General features: G+C 42.4%; 1 protein-coding gene across 1 annotated transcript in view; it reads left to right on the top strand.

Annotated features, from left to right (window-relative positions):
* The first annotated feature begins 1805 nt into the window (after positions 1-1805).
* The window catches only part of DDHD1 (DDHD domain containing 1), a 47712-nt gene continuing 32816 nt past the window's right edge, over positions 1806-16701 (top strand). The window contains exons 1-3 of the mRNA XM_015631489.2: positions 1806-1998; positions 12575-12703; positions 14390-14537. Of these exons, the coding sequence (XP_015486975.1) occupies positions 1845-1998; positions 12575-12703; positions 14390-14537 (431 nt within the window). The 5' untranslated portion in view covers positions 1806-1844. The remainder of the gene's footprint in view (positions 1999-12574; positions 12704-14389; positions 14538-16701) is intronic.

Here is a 16701-nt window from a genome sequence, read left to right on the forward strand (position 1 = left end):
GGGAAGCTGGGATGAGCGAGCTGGAGATGCTCTCCTGGGAAGTTTGTGTCAGGTGTGCACAGAGGGGCTGTTTGCACTCAGGAGAGCTCAGGGAGGAACAGGTGAAGGAAGTTCAGTGGGAATTTGGGCTCCTGAATATCTGCTTTATTCCCTGCCCTGAGTTTTCCTGCTGTCCACCTTTCCCTGCTGGTACCAATGTCAAGGTGCCATCGCCCACCCGTGTGCCCTCTCCCTGCCACAGAGGTCAGAGCTGATTGTCACCTCTGGGGCTGTGGAAACGGTGTTTGCCTGTAAATCTCTTACAGCAAAGCTTTCCAAATTGGCTTTGGAACCTTTGGAGTGTTCCTTGCCCTGTGGGGAGATTATTTCGAGGTGGTTTTCCTTTTATTTTTGTGGCTTTTGCATTCAGTGGTCTGAGGGATGAAAAAGTCAGAGTAGTTCAGAGGTTCTGAGTAAATTCTGTTTGCAATTCTCTGGCACAATCTGCCAGCAGTTGGTGTGGAAATGACTTTTGGGCACAGCAAGCCCTCGTGGTGTGTCTGTGGTGGAGTTTTTGTGACCTGAACCTCTGCAGGTGCTCACAGAGCCCTGGGACCAGGCTAAAAACCACTGCCCGTGGCTGGCTCACCTCAGCCAGCTCTGGAGACAGATCAGAGATCCCTTCTGTGCTCAGTAACTCTGAAATCCATTGTTTCATGTTTCATTTTAACCTGAATTCCATTTACTGCATGTTTGCATCTATTGTTTCTTTTCCAATTTGTCTTTACCAGCTTTTTTTCCACCCTCCAGGTCAGAACTTGGAGCACTGAAACCTATTTTTTTTTCCCTCATTTCCCCCCCCCCTTTTTTTTTTTAAAGCCTTTTTTTTTGTGGTTGAGTTATTATTTGCTTTGTAGAGCTAAACCTTTGTGGTCAGTGTAACACAGGATATTTGCTTTTGGCTAAGTCAGTCTACACCTACATAAATATTATATATATACACACACTTCTAGTGTGCACTGGAGGTCACTGGTCCCACTGCTCTGCTCTCAGCAGACCCAAATTTGTGTTAATCCCATGAAAACTTGGATTTGGGGGGTCTTTAAGGCTTGTGGGGCACAGGCAGACATTGTATTTCTCCTTGATTTTCCAGATGTAGGAGGAGAAATTCAAAGCTGAGTTGCAATGGATGTCACTGTCCCAGCTTGCTCACAAGGATGGGTGTAAGAGGGGATTTTTTGCTCTCTGTAGTTAATGTGGGCAACAATTAAGCACAGTTTGATATAAAATAAGCACCAAGTTGTTTATTTTTTAAGAGATTTCTCTTTTGCCACGTGCACAGCAAATGCTGAGCCCCCACTTCCCTCATTTGAAAAACCGAAACTGAAACAACAGCACCAACCAAAACCAGCCCTCACAAAAACAGACTTTAATTAAAAACCAAAAGCTTGCATTTTTAAATGCTGCCATTTATGCTAATTGATGTGTAATTTAGGTTGTTGGAAATGCCCTGGAAGTGCCCAAGGCCAGGTTGGACAGGGCTTGGATAAACCTGGGACAGTGGAAGGTGTCCCTGCCATGGCAGGGGGGTGGCACTGGATGCATTTTAAGCTCTCTTCCAACCCAAACCATTCTGGAATTCTGTTTTTCCATCCATCCATCCATCCATCCATCCATCCATCCATCTCTCACATCCTCACACACAGCCTGGAAAACCTTGCTAAGTTTGCAGATTCCACTTACATTTCCTGCTCGAAGTTTGCGATTTGTTGCGTAAAAAAAAACCCCAAAAACAAAACCAAACAATTCTTTTTTTGTGGTTTTTTTTTGTTTGTTTTATTTTAGAAACAGAAAAGATCCCTGTAATGCGTGGACAGTGGTTTATTGATGGGACTTGGCAGCCTCTGGAAGAGGAGGAAAGTAACTTAATAGAACAGGAGCATCTCAACCGCTTCAAAGGCCAGCAGCTGCAGGAGAGCTTTGATATGGAAATATCCAAACCTGTTGATGGGAAGGAGGGTAAGATTGTTTAGATCACTATAATATATTTTTTTGGACACTTGGGGTCTGCTTTTCCTAAGTAAGAATGTGACCTGTGTTGGGTTTTCATGCTGTAAATTGGGGGACATCAGTTTGTTCTCCCATTTTCCAATGTGGGGTTTCCTGCTGCAGCACATTTGGGGAATGCTGGAAAAAGTAAATCATGGAGAAACATCTTGTTCCCATTGTGTTTCATATCTTTTAATTGTGTTTGAAATCCCACTTCAAACTGAAATGTCTTGATGGGACAAGAGGAGTCAGTGTCCAAAGGCAAACTGGCTGATAGTTCTCTGGCCAGCATCCCTAATTCTGCCCTAAAGGGAGTAGGATCATTTTTACAAATCATATTCCATTTTCCATTTTTATTCAGGCTGTATTTATTAGTTTTCAGCTGCAGTAAATCTTGAGCATTCATTCTGTTTGGGAAATCCTTACATTTTTACAAGCAGGCTGAGGATGCTCAGGTAGTGCTGCTGAGAATCTTGGTCTGCTGCAGGGAACATTTTTTAATAACAGATTTCTGAAATCACTGATCTATTATTTCATGTACACAGTTGAATTGATTGCTCAGAGCAGATGTTGCACAGCAAAAATTCAGTATTTTTGGCTTTCACACTTTTTTTTGGCTGTCACTTGCTTGAACAATCTACAAACCACAAGCTGCAAGTACAGAGGGCCCTCAAGATATTTTAGTAGGGATTTGGTTGTATTATTCTTTACAAAGAAACTTTATTTTTACAAAGCAGTTAGTGTGGGAATGGCTGGGTTTTGGCCATGACTTTTTATGTGTGAACTGCACAACCACAGAAATAAAAACCTCATTAATAAATTGGAAGCACAGCAATACTCAGGGTAATTCTGTAATTACTGTAAGGAAAATCAAAGTGTCATTTGTTGATTTAGGGAGTTTGTTTCATTATTAATATTTTTCTTTTCTCTATTCTGCTTTCAAAGATCTTTTCACCTGGCCAAGGCTGCAGAACAATCTTCTGCTTCAACAGCTCTGTCAGAAAGGTGCATGAAGTGGTGTGACCTGAGCCACAGCACTGTGCCTGTACAAACATCCTTCTGCAAGGCACTTCCACCTGTATTTCTGATTTATTGTCCCAGAGGCACAAAGCTCAGGGTTGTTAGTGGCAGTGGATTTATGGTTTTTACATGGAAAGCAAATTTTTCTAGTTCCTGAGTGCTCTCAGACTTTGGTAGTTTAATATTTGAAGGAAGGAAGGATGGATGGTTTCAGTGGTACTTGGATTTTCCTGATAGAGTAAATAAGAGAGATCAGGGTTGGTTTTTTTTTCCAGATAAAGTCTGGACTGTGGAACAGAAATTTCCAGATTTGGTGTTGGATGGACTGGGGAGAGTGATGAGAAAGATGTGACCACTGATATTTATAAAAACATAAAAGATCAGAAACTCCAAATTCAGGCACCAGTGCCTTTTCTAAAACCAAAGTTAAAAAAGAAAAAAAAAGAAAACAAACAAAAAACCCAAACAAGCAAAAAAAAAAACCACAACAGAGAAAGAAAAATACCCAAACAAAATCCCCAAGCTATGTCAGGCATCACTTCAGTGGAATTTATGTCAAGTCACCAGCAGGTTTCAACAGGGTTTTTTGGTAGTTATAGGAGAGTTGCAGGACAATTACAGCTGTCAGTGTGTGAAAAGTGGTTTTGTCATCCTGATTTGCCTCTCAGTTCCTCTTGGATCCTCTGGCATCCACAATTCCATCTGCAGTGGTGCTGGGAGAAACTCTGCAGCTTGTATTATTGCTGGTGAAGTAAACATGGTTAGCTGAAATTTGGTTTATACATTTCTTAAATGCTTCAGTTCATTGTAATTGCATCCTGTATCAAACAGTTTCTGGTGCCATAAAGATTTACTGGTACCTTTTATTTATGATGAGTGAAAGTTGAGATAAATCTGTAAAAATCCATTGGGAAGCAAAGTGACTGTTCCCAGTGCTGTGATAAAGCTTTGTGAGGGATGAAAAGCTGGCCACGTCCTCTGATTCCTCAGCAAAATTAATATAAGCTGTTATAAAAGTCCCTTTGTACTCCAGTGATTAAATTTATTAATTCTGCTCCTGGATTGCAGCGTGTTAACAAGGAAATAACCAAGCTTCATCCAGGGCTTTTGGTGGTGATAGGAGGGATAAAATGGCCCATTATTAAACTCTTAATCCAAACAATCCTTCCTCTGAAAGTGCAGAATTATTCAGGAAAAAAGTCTCCAACCTGCAGCCTACAAATAATATAATAAATAAAATAAAGCACAACGAGCTTTAAATGCAGAAGGGAGCAGAAATCACAGGTGACAGTGAATGATTCCCCAAGCTCTGTTTTCCATGGGGCAGCAGGGAGATCATTCCTTACCTGAACTAGCTCTAGTTGCATTTTGAGTTTCATCCTTGCACAGTATTTTAATTTCATTTTAATTTCAATTTTAATTTCAAAATGAGCTTGGTTTATGATGCCTGATGCCAGTGACTCCTCTTGGTGCCTAATCCCCCTTCAGTGCATCAGGTAAATTATTGTTATTAGAATGGCAGGATGCAGAAATGGGGCACTTGGTGACCAAAAGGAGCTTGGCCAGCAGGTGAAGGGAGGGGATTCTCTCCCTCTGGAATTCTGTGTCCAGCTCTGGAGCCAGCCTGGGAGAGCTGGGGGTGCTCACCTGGACAAGAAAAGGATCCAGGGAGAGCTCAGAGCCCCTTGCAGGGCCTGAAGGGGCTCCAGGAGAGCTGGAGATGTTCACCTGTGTAGCAGTGAATGAGCTGAAAATTTACAGAATAACAGAAGATTTAAAAACTGCCTTTTTAGGCAGACAGTGAGTTCAGGACCTATCTGAAGTAGCCCATCAAAGGAGCAGCATTATCCAGAGATTTCTGACATATCCAGGCTGCTCTGAGATAAAACAAGACCAGTTCAGTTCCTATCATCCATTGCTCCATCACCTTTTTCAGGTATATTTGTTTAGTGATGATGAAGTGAAGCTGAAAGCTTTATTTATGGGGTAGGAAGGTAGGAATAGACACAGTTCTTTGTATTTGCACAGAGAGAAGCTCAAAACTCAGCTGGAAACCACCCAAGCAACCTGATTCCAACCTGAAATTGGATCTGGCTTTAAAGTTGATCCTGATCTGTGGAGAGGATTGGAGCAGATGAACCCCAGCAGTCCCTCTGCCAGAAAATATTCTGTGGTCAAGTCTGTGATTCAATGATAGAAATATAGGGAAAAAAAAACCTCCTTTCAGTTAGAATTAATATTTCAGTGCATTGATTTTGAGACAGCAGAACTCTGCTGGGTTTTTTCCCTACAGAATTTCAGCATGTGGTCAAGGCCACAAAACCTCGAAAAATTGCATTTGGAAGAGCTGATTTTATTTATTTTTTTTTTTTGTCTTAGCTTTCAAACAGAATTTTCTCAGTGTATAAAAAATTCATACAGATTTTTGGCTCAGCTGAGTTCACCTTTAGATGGGAAAGCCCTGTTCATAGAACTGGGGAGTTGTGCAGGACAGGAGGGATCTCTGAGGATGCTCAAATCCAAGCTCGAGGATGTGATGAGAGCTTGGGATGTTTCCTGTGGGATTTTCTCTGGGCACCCTGGTCAGTATTTTACCACCCTCACCATGAAAAGCAATTTTTCTTCTCCTTTTCTTGAGCTGCCTGTGTTCATTCTTCCTGAGGGTTGCTTTCCCACAGCCAGTAAAATATTGTAGATTAAATTATTCCATGGAATCCCAAGTGCTGTAGCTCCGAGCCTGATTTTTCCAGCCCCCCAGAGAAGTGATGTGCAGCAATAAATACATTTAATTTTCACCTGTACTGAGGCTGACAGAGCTGTTGGGGTGACTGTGGCAGGTGACACAAGTGTGGAATGTCACTTTACTGGATCAGGGAGTTCTGCAGGGCAGCAGGAGGAGATTTTGTCTAATCTGATTTTTAACCATCCTTTCACACTCTCTGGGGGGAAAAAAACTCCCAAAAGCCAGAGCTGTGCTTAAAATGGAGGTTTTTAGTGTAAATTTAGGAAGGGTCAGTTTGTTCTACCCTGTACCAAGAGGGGGATGATGCTTTAGGTTGTGGGACTCTGGTCCCAGCTGCCTCTTTCTTTAGCTCTGTTGTGATGCCATAACTGGTTATGAAGAGTGAAGAAGCTGAGTTTGGGTCCTGACACTTTCTGCTACAAAATCTGTGTTATTTTGGGGTTTTTTTTTTTAATGCATACATTTTAGTTCTTTCTAGAAAATGTGACTTCTTTCTTTTTTTTTTTTTCCTAAAAATGATGATACTAATGAAAAAAAAAATGACACCCCTTTTAAAAATTTTACTTTGAAGCTCAGTGTTTTTACTTTTAGTTCTCTACTACCTCCCTCCCTTCTCCCTCCCTTCTTTGTTCAAATGGAGAGGATATAAGGAGAAATCAGATGCTGCATGTCTTAAGCGAAAGCATTCCCAAGGTACAGTAATTGGAGATTTCTTTTTTTTTTTTTTGGTAGTTCTCCTGGCTTAGGAAGCTTTAAATTCTAATTTGCTTGTCTCAGTTAAATGTTAGATTTACATGCTTCAGTTTTTTTGAGTTGCATCCATGCCATTTCCTTCCAAGGGGAGGGAAAAAGCATCCTAAAACTTAGAGGAAAATTAGAAGTGTTGTGAGCCCTAGAGAAAAGTAGATGCTGATAGTGTCATGCAGTAATTCTTATTAGAATTCTTTGTGACTGATGAAAAGTGTGAACATTTGTTTCTTGCACTCTTTGTGTGTGGTTTGGCTTTTTCAATAAAATAAAAGTGATTTTTTTTTAGGGTTGCAGCAGGCCTGGTATGAGATGAATTCTGTCAGAGCAGGAATGGAGGGTTCCTGCCAGATAATGTTTTGTTTGCTGCTTTCTTTTGGATAATAATCTTGAATTTTATGTTATAATTCATTTTTGCCTCGGCTTTGGGATGAAATGAGCCCCTGGACATGGGCTGCAAAAGGGGAAGCTGTGTGCAGAAAACAGCCCTGACCTTTGCAGCAGCTGATGTCGTGCAAATTTATTTCAGAAAGTGAAATCTTTCAGATTTCAGATCTTACAGGAGCCATTAATGATTGCAGAAGGCTCCAAAGTTCTTGTCACTGGGCTCTCTCTGCCACCATTAAAGCCAGGAGTGATTAAACTCTCACTGACTGCAGTTATTATGGAGCTAGACTTCTAAAACCTTTAATTTAAAATTTAAAATGTAAATGCACCTGGGTAGGTTTTGAGTTGTTCTTGTCATACCTTGTATTCCTGGAGCTCCTGGGGATGTTGTGAATGTTGAGAATTCATTTGGACATGAATGTTTGCCTTTTGACTTCCTTTAATTATTATTTTTTTTTAATGTGATTGGGTCCAAATGGAAAATGCCTGAAATCAAAATGTTTTGTGGTAAAATTTTTCCTGCCTCTTCTCACCCAAGGAGCCCAGGTCTGTTAAAGGTGAATCAGTGTAACTCAAGCAATAAGGACTTCTGCCTTTCTGTAAATTGAAATTTTGAAATTATTTTATGCATTTTCCCCCCCTCCCCCTCAAATCATGTTCAGTTGTGGTAATGAATTAAAAAAAAAAAGAAATAAATGGGAGTTAGGTGGTTGTGTGACAAATAGTGAAACTGATGAATTGAGAGGTGGTGAAGTGCAGTGTAAAAATGACAGCAATATGAGACATTTTTAATTAAGATCAATGGCCTTTTTAATGGCTCTTAAAAAAAAAAAGAAAATAAATAAAAAATAAGTAAGAAAAGGTTCTTAAATCTACAGGTTTGTGTACCAGAACCTGAGAGTCATTTCAGAAGGAACAACAGCAGCCAAATTCTGCTCTCAGCTCCGTATACCACGTGTCAGGCTTGTGTGGCACCTGCTGCTGGCAAAACAGATTCATTTAAAAATCCTTGGGGGGGAAAAAAAAAGAAGGCAGGAGAGGATTTGAGAGAGTGTGTATCCTTCCTCTGCTCTTTATCCTGACTGGAATGACAGTGCCTCTCTCCTTGGAGGCAGGGTCAGCCCTGAGCCCCTCAAAGATGATTTTCCCTGCATTGATTTTGACTTGAGCACCGTCAGACTCTGGGGGAAAAAGATCCACCCCGTGCTTTGGTGTTGGCAGGTGGATGAAAGCATCAGTTAGAGAAGCAGGGATTTAGTTAGGAAAGGTGTTTAATTGTGAGCAGCTGGCCCCAGGAGGTGTTCAGCTCCTGGAGATGGGAAATGTTTCCATGTGAACATCCCTGGCTTCTCCACGGGTTCCTTGCCACGAGCGTAAGCACAGTGCAGGGTTTCTGCTCCTCAGTTGTTCTCCATCTCTTTGACCCAAGATGAGTCAAAAGCCTGGCTGAGATCAGGTTCTGCAAGGCTTTAGGAAGATCTGTTCTGTGTTTTATGGTTCATTTCTCATATTTCAACTCTTTAGGGGGATGTTTTCCCTCCGTGTTCGTGCATTGTGGTGAAACTGGGGGTTTGTGTGAGTTCTTTTTTCACTGATTTCTTCAGCTGAAAGAAATCCTTTCTTGATCCCATCTTCCATCTCCAGCAGAGTTGAGCTTTTCATACACTCACACTGTAAGGGTCTGTCTTGGTATTCCTGAAAAATGTTTCATTTCTAAGTTCTGGCTACAAAACAACCCAGAATTCAGCCTCATCTCCAAGGACTTGGCCTTCAATCCCAAACTAAAATCCCAGAGTGGTTTGGTTTGGAAGGGACCTTAAATCCCATCTGATTCCACCCCCTCCCATGGGCAGGGACACCTTCCACTATCCCAGGTTGCTCCAAGCCCTGTCCAACCTGGCCTTGGACACTTCCAGGGATCCAGGGGCAGCCTCAGAGCCTCACCACTCTGAGTAAGGAATTTCTTCCCTACATCTAATCCAAATCTCTCTTCCTTTAGTTTAAAACCCTTCCCTCTTGTCCTGTCCCTATCTCCCCATGTAAAAAGTTGTTCCCCCAGTTTTAAAAGCCCCCTCCAAGTTCTGGGGAGCTGCTGTAAAATCTCCCTGGAGCTTTCTCTTCTCCAGAAAAGTCTGCAGGGGTTTTCCTGCATCTGGGGAAGATGCACCTACACAGAGATGTCTGCAGGAATGCAAACCAGCAGTGGCAGTCCTTGACATCCCACGCCTGCAAAGCACAGTTTGAATATTTTTTTCATTTTTTTTGTTCATATGTTTGTTATTTTGGGTTTTTTGTTTGTTTTTTTTTTGTTTTTGTTTGGTTTTTTTGTTTTTTAGGATTTTTTTTTCAGGCTGCTGTCAAATCCTCCCCAAAGACACATTTTTGTGTTCCCTGTCTCACTATTAACATCCCCTGGGGCTGTCAGCAGCAGAAGCTCCTTTGGGTTGAACTCTCAAGGGTTTTAATAATCTCTTCACTGCCAAATAATCACAGAATTGAATCCCAGAAATGTTTAGGTTGGAAAGGGCCTTAAAGCCCAGCTCATTCCACCCCCTGCCATGAGCAGGGACTCCTCTCACTATCCAGGGTAGCTCCAAGCCCCATCCCTGAGGCAAAAGGTTTGTGGGCATCACATCCAGGGTATGAGGATGAACAGACATCACAGTTTTTATAGAAATTAAAAAGTGAAGACAAGAATCTTAACAAATATTTTTGATTAAAAAAAAAAAAAACAAAAAAAGCTCCAAAGCAAAGCAGGGAATGTGTTGCTCAGCAAAATCTACTAAAAGAATCAAAATGAGATATAAATATGTCAATTAAAATTGCAAAATTTATTACCTTATTGGCAAATTGGTAGATTCTCTGGAAAGCATTGCCCATATTCCTCTTCTGGATCCTGCCACTTACCTAAAAATCTCCTGATGTTTTGTGGCTGAAGGAAAACTGAGAAGCAAGGACCAACACATGAATTTATTTTTATTTTTTTTTTGTTCTGTTTCTGTGTAGAAAGGACCAACACATGAATTTTTTATTTTTTTTTTTTTGTTCTGTTTCTGTGTAGAAAGGAAGAGCTCATACTCCAAGTGCTGTAAGAAATTTATCTGAGCTTGGATGCAATGTGTACATCAATAGCACATCTCCCAGAAGTTACTCTGCAGTCAGGGGACAAGTTTGGTCCTGCTGAAGGTCACTGCCACTTCCATGTGGGGTTTTGTTAACCAAATTTTTGTAGACCAAAATTTAGATTTTTGGGTTTTTCTTGTAACCAAGTTTTGTAGGCCAAATTTTTAAGGATGTCTTCTGAGAGTGTTACTAAATATTGAGAGAAATAGTGTTGAATATTCCCTGGAATCCCAGAATGGTTTGGGATGGAAGGGACCTTAAAGCTCATCCAGTTCCACCCTCTGCCATGGCAGGGACACCTTCCAATATCCCAGGCTGCTCCAAGCCCTGTCCAGCCTGGCCTTGGGCTCTTCCAGGGATCCAGGGGAAGCCACAGCTGCTCTGGGAATTCTGTCCCAGCCCCTCACAACCCTCCCAGCCAGGAATTCCTTCCCAATATCCCACCTACATCTCTCCTTTTCCAGTTAAAAGCCATTCCCTGTGTCCTGTCCCTCCATCCCTTGTCCCCAGTCCCTCTCCAGCTCTCCTGGAGCCCCTTCAGGCCCTGCAAGGGGCTCTGAGCTCTCCCTGGATCCTTCCCTTCTCCAGACTGAGCACCCCCAGCTCTCTGCTGGTGACATTTCTTTGGCTGCAGACACACATGGCTGGGTCATGTTGATCTCATCCACCAGCACCCCCAAATCCTTCTCCTGGGGGCTGCTCTCAATCCATTCTCCCTCCAGCCTGAACCTGTGCTTGGCATTGCCCTGACCCAGGTGCAGGACCTCACACTTGGCCCTGTCAACTTCATCTGAAGAACTTTGGTGCTTCCACATCTTGTAGTTGAATGTTGATATTCCTTCAATGTCCACGTTCAGGAAGAGTTGAGGAAGAAAAAGTGAAGGATAAAGGCAAGGAATTTGTTCTTCCCAAGTGGGAATAATTAATGCAGGGTAGGGAAATCTACTTGTTCCTTTTTGTTCCTTCCTGGACTCAATTCCAGAAGGAATTTGAGGACAGCCCCTCCACCAGCTGCTGTTTTACCAGTGCTAATAAGAGATTCAACCACATCTCTTCCACTTCATTTTGTTGGGTACTGAGCACAACATCCTCTAAAAGCATCAAACTCCCATCCCTCCTCTGCCAGCTTCCCCAGGATCATACCCCGAGAGGGATTTTGCAGAATGCAGATGGAACAATTCTTGAAGACCTCATGGACAGACCATTTCTGCTCTCCAAAGTCAGGCTTATTTCTTTCCTCTTCCTGCTCTGTCAGTGTAAAACAACGATGTAATTCCAGTTATTTTGGTGAATCAGTTGTTTACCACAACACAAGGGCTAATCCTCTCTTAATCCCCGTGTTCCTTACAGATTTCGTTTAGTTTTTCATCAGTCTACGTCAAGTCTGTCTGCTTTGGCAAAGGAACAAAAAATACTGCAGGAGAAAGGTCACAACATCTGGCTGAGCATGGCTGGTTTGTGCTGTAGCAGAGTTAAAATCAGAAATTGTGATGGCTCAGGCTTTCTCAGAATGGTTTTAGGAGAGTATAAAAAATTCATTTGGGTGATTCAAGGAGGAGACAGATTAGAGCTCTGCTTGCTATGGAAAAAACAACCCCCAAAACAGCCCCTCTGGGTGTTTTCCATGACTTTGGACTTTCCAGCAAGAGCAGTGACACTTAAATCACCATTTCTTTGCTCACAGGGCCATTGCTGTTGTCAGCTCCCCAAATGTTGTGCACCCCATGTTTGACAAAAGCTCAGCAGTGAATTTTGGTGAAATCCAAATTCCTGTAACTGAGCTGTGGCTCTGCTTGGCTCCTGCCAGCTCCAAGCCTAAGATTTTGATTTGCATCACAACATTCCTGTTGTTTAATCCTGATAGTCAGGCTGTGTGTCATGAGGTCAGAGCCTGGAGCTCAATCGGTTCCAAATCTGGAAAAACACAATCAGCGAACAGAAAAAAAAAATCCCAACCACTGGAGCTCTTAGTGGCTTTTGAAAGAGCTAAATTCTGTTCTGTGCCAGAAATTGCTCATTCAGAGGCTCATTGAGCTGCATTTCCAGCTCTGAGATGTTTCTGAAAGGGAAGAAATGCAACAGAGCCTTCTAGCAAGGGAGCCTTGAGAGCCTCTGTGTTAGAGCAGAGCAGCTTTCATGGGAGAGAGGGCTGAAATTCCACTTTTTTTGGGGATGAAAATACCTGGGGCAGCCACCTGGTCATCAAATCCACCTCTGGTATTTCAGGTTCCATTATCCTGCCCCCTTTAAGGGAATATTTTGGGTATTTCCCACTCCAGAACAAGGGTGGGAGGGGAATGATGTGAAGCGTCCTCACAGGTGGTCTTCAAACTTCTGTCCTGCCCAGATAAAACCCAGCTGTAAACATTCCTCCAGGTAAGAAATAACACAGATTCAGGCATGATGGAGCTCTAGATTTTTATTCTGTGTGTAAATCACCCTTCTCTGTTTTTGTGTTTTTAAAGAGGCTTTGTCTTTTCCCCCCTTTTCTCCACCTAAATTCAGTGTTGTTCCTTTTTGCTGCAGCTATTCATAGTTTAAAGCTGAGCCGTAACCACGTGGACTGGCACAGTGTGGATGAAGTTTATCTCTACAGTGATGCCACAACATCCAAAATTGCAAGGACTGTTACACAAAAGTTGGGGTTTTCCAAAGGTAATCCTTCCCAGACTTCCTAAAGAATATTGTAAAGAAGTTTGTTGCTTTAACTCCAAAAGGATATTTCAAGTTTTAATGTGAGTGGCCCACTTTGGCCATTGCATTTTTTACTTTATATGAGTATTCAGAGTCTTTAGCTTGTGTAAATAATTGTAACCAGATGTGAATATTTTAAAGTTTTATTTACCTCACATATTTGATTTATTATATTTTAATTTTATTCCGTATTTTGATGGGTTTGGATGCAGCAGTTAGCATTACAGAACAAATACATGAAAATATTACAGTGACAGAGTCCAGAAGCTACTGTAAAATTAGAATTATTCCTGTAATAAATATTACAGTTCCTTTTGCAACCTTAGTTTTACTGCTGGGTATTTACATATATAAATATGTATTCCTGAAATACATGACCATACCTTCCCTCTCCCCACCTCCACCCAGCCTTTTTTTCTGTTCATGAAACAGAAGGATGAGCTGACAGGAAAGGGCAGAAATTATTTCCAGTAGGAATTGAGGCTCGTTTAAGCTCAAAACTCCCAGTCAGAAAGGCAGCAAAGCTGAGATGGTTGGAAGGGAGGATGGTGTCTCTCAAGGAGAAAACAGATTATTGGCAGCCTAGAAAATGGGAATTTGTGCTGTGCAGAATAGCAGAAGAAGAGCCCACACAGCTGGTTTGTTCCTTGAAGGGACAGGGTCAGGTCATAGGTCTGACTTTAATCTGCATCCCTCTGCCCTGTAATTAATGCCCTCTCACCCCCCAGGACTCCTGGGTGAACACTTAATTAATGTTTCCTAAAAAATAATATCATTCAGTGCTTCAGTTCCAGAAGAAATGCAGTAATTTATCCAAAACACCATTGGGATAATGTGTAATAAATAATAAGATCTTCCCTAAACGATTTGTAGGGGAGGAATATCAAAGACAAGCTGACTTGATAAACAAAATCTGTCTTGGGGGGGAAAAAAAGCCCTTAGTGGGTTTGGGGTGTTTTTCTCCTCTTTAAAACCAAAATAAGTTGTTAGTTCCAGTTTTTGAGGGCAGCCCTGGTGCCTGGTGTGGTCCCCTGCGTGTCACTAGAGGGGGATGGAGACACATTGTGCCCGTGGGTTTGTCAGCACTGCAGGGAGAAAACGCCCACATTTGCCCTGGGAAATCGATTCTGAGCTGGAGAACAAGGGGGGAAATTACAGGTTGGATCAGCTGAAAATAAAGCAATTTTTCCCTATCAAAGTGATAAAGGTTTTCAACTCTTAATTGGGGTGGATAAACAACATTTAATCACTTATGTGGTCATTTCCATGATCCTTCTGTGCTGTGGGAGGAAGGTGGAGACAGAAGGAATTTCATTGATTGAGACACCCAGGAGGAGGGTTTTGTGTTGTAAAAGTGGGTGTACAGTTACACAATTGTTTTCTGAAGAATGTTCTTCAAAACATACCTGAAAATAATTCCCTTTGCAGTGGAAATGTCTGTCGATATCACCTGGCTGCTCAAACCTTTCAGGGGCTTTAAAAGTACCTATATTTAAAAATAGATGCTAATCCTCGAATTTTATGATTGTGTATTATATAATGTGATTTTCAATGTGTTGTCCTGAGAAAAGCCAAGCTCCTGTCAGCAGATGAGAGCACTGCAGTTGGCAGGATGTCACTGATGGGGGAATAATGTTCTTCCTGCAGCTTCAAGCAGTGGCACAAGGCTACACAGAGGCTACGTGGAGGAAGCCACGTTGGAAGACAAGCCACCCCAGACCAGTCACATTGTGTTTGTTGTGCATGGGATTGGGCAGAAGATGGACCAAGGGAGGATCATCAAAAACACAGCCATGTGAGTGCTTTGGAATGTTTGAGGCAGCCTTGAGGTGAGGCTGTTGTTGTTTGGGCTGAATCTTTCCTTGTTTTCCTTCTCCTCCTCTTCTCCTGAGTCATTAAGTCATTTTTGTTGTGGGTATTCTATTTTTTATGTTAATTGGGATGTGTGGACTTAGGGAGAGCAGCTGTGAGCCAGAAGAGAAAAGATTTATTCTGATTTTATCACCAGCACTTGTGGCTTTTGGGGAACTGGTCAAGAGGCCACAGCCTCAGGTTGCACCAGGGGAGGTCCAGCTTAGACATCAGGAGGAATTTCTCCATGGAAAAGGGTTGTTAAGCATTGGAAGGAGCTGCCCAGGGAGGTTTGGAGTGTCCATCCCTGGAGGTGCCCAGGGAATGCCTGGATGTGGCACTCAGAGCTCTGGGCTGGGGACGAGGTGGGGATGGGGCACAGATCAGACTTGTTGATCTTGGAGGTCTTTTCCAGCCTAAAGGATCCTGTGTGAAGTCCTGGCTCCTGTGGTCAGTGATTTACTGAGCAGGGACAGGTTTCTCATTTGGTCAGAATCGAGGGGAATGTTGTTTCCAAGTGGTGGATCAAGTGTGTAACAACTGAGCAGAAGATTTTTGGTTGAGTGGTATGGGAGAGTTAATTTTGGGGTGGAATCTCTCAGAGCTGCTTGTTGGGATAGAGAGCAAACAAATTGCATCCTGTAAAAGAGTGGGAATGGGGAGATGCAGGAACGTTGTCACCCCTAACAGGACAGAATCCCTTCATGGATGAAGCTGTTGCTGTGAGACTGCTCATGGAGTTCTGTAGCTGGAAAGCAAAATGTGCCCAAAAGGCTGTGAAATCTCTTCACTGAATGACTTTTGTGGAGAGTGGTTTGTTTGCAAGTGGTTCTTGGGAATGATGTTTCCCAGAGCTGTGGCTGCTCCATTCCTGGGAGTGTTCACTCCAGGCTGGGGCCCTGGAGTGACATCCTGCTCATGCCAAGGGTTGGAACCTCATGGTCTTTAAGTCCTTTCCAACCCAAAGCAATCTGTGATTTTATGCACCTGCAAAGATGAGTTTTAATCTCAGAAAAGTTATCAAGTCCTGATGACAGCTGTGTGGGGGACAGGGTGGCATTGAGGAGCCCTTCATTAGCTGAAAGAGGAGGCTGAAAAGGTGTTAATTACAGATCTGGGTGGTTCAATAGGTGTGTCCCAAATATCTCCAGGTTCCATCAGCGCTGACAGGAACACCAGCAAGCCCAGTGGATGTGTGAGAAGAGTTGGGATTTTGTGGTGGGAGCTTTGTCACCCTCCCTTTGCCTCCAGAATGACTCTAGATCAATGCTTGTGCTCTCTGTGCCATCGTGTCATCAGCCTCTTGTGTCCCCACAGCTCTTTGTGCCACTCCAGTGTCCTCTGGGCTGCCAGGGCAAACCTTTCCATGTCACTTGGGGGTCATTTGTCACCTCAAAGCACCAACCTGCAGCTCCCCACCCCTTTTCCTGCCACTTCACTGCTCTGTTATTCACCTTGTTTAAGAGCCAGCAGTCCAGAGCAGAGAGAAAAAGGATCCACAGCCCTTGGCTCAAAGCTAGTCACCAAAACAAATGTAAAGTTTTAAATTTAAAAATTTAATTAGAAATTTTAATTTTAAAAATTTTTAAAATGTCCATTTTTGTGGGCTGGAATTACACTGGGAATGCAGATAGCCTCAGTATAAGCTGCTGTTTTAACAGTGACCAGAAATAAATCTTCAGCCTTGGAATCATTAAATTTTTCTTCTTTATCTTTCTCTTCCATTTTCCATAGATACAGGGGTTATGTGGGTGGATTAACTTCAGCTCAGGTCACAGGGCAGAGATGTTCATTCCATAAATCCTGCTCATATTGGCAGAAATATTTTCTCAAAAAGGGACACAAGACTTGATGTGCTTCAGTAAATCTCACTCATATCCTCAAGAAATACCAGACAGCATTGCCTAGCCTTTTAAAAATGCTAATTATTGGCATAAATTGTGCATTCTGCACTAAAATTGCAAATTGAAGCATCAATTTTAGATTGAAGTATCTTTTTCTTTATTTTTTTTTATTTTTTCTTTTAAATAACAGCTTAAAACTTTTCAGTGAGGAACATCCCATATGTTCCAGGGAGAGATTTCAGAAGGAATGTCTGCCAAGCTCTC

The sequence above is a fragment of the Parus major genome, chromosome 5, assembly GCF_001522545.3.
Source record: "Parus major isolate Abel chromosome 5, Parus_major1.1, whole genome shotgun sequence".
Taxonomy (NCBI): domain Eukaryota; kingdom Metazoa; phylum Chordata; class Aves; order Passeriformes; family Paridae; genus Parus; species Parus major.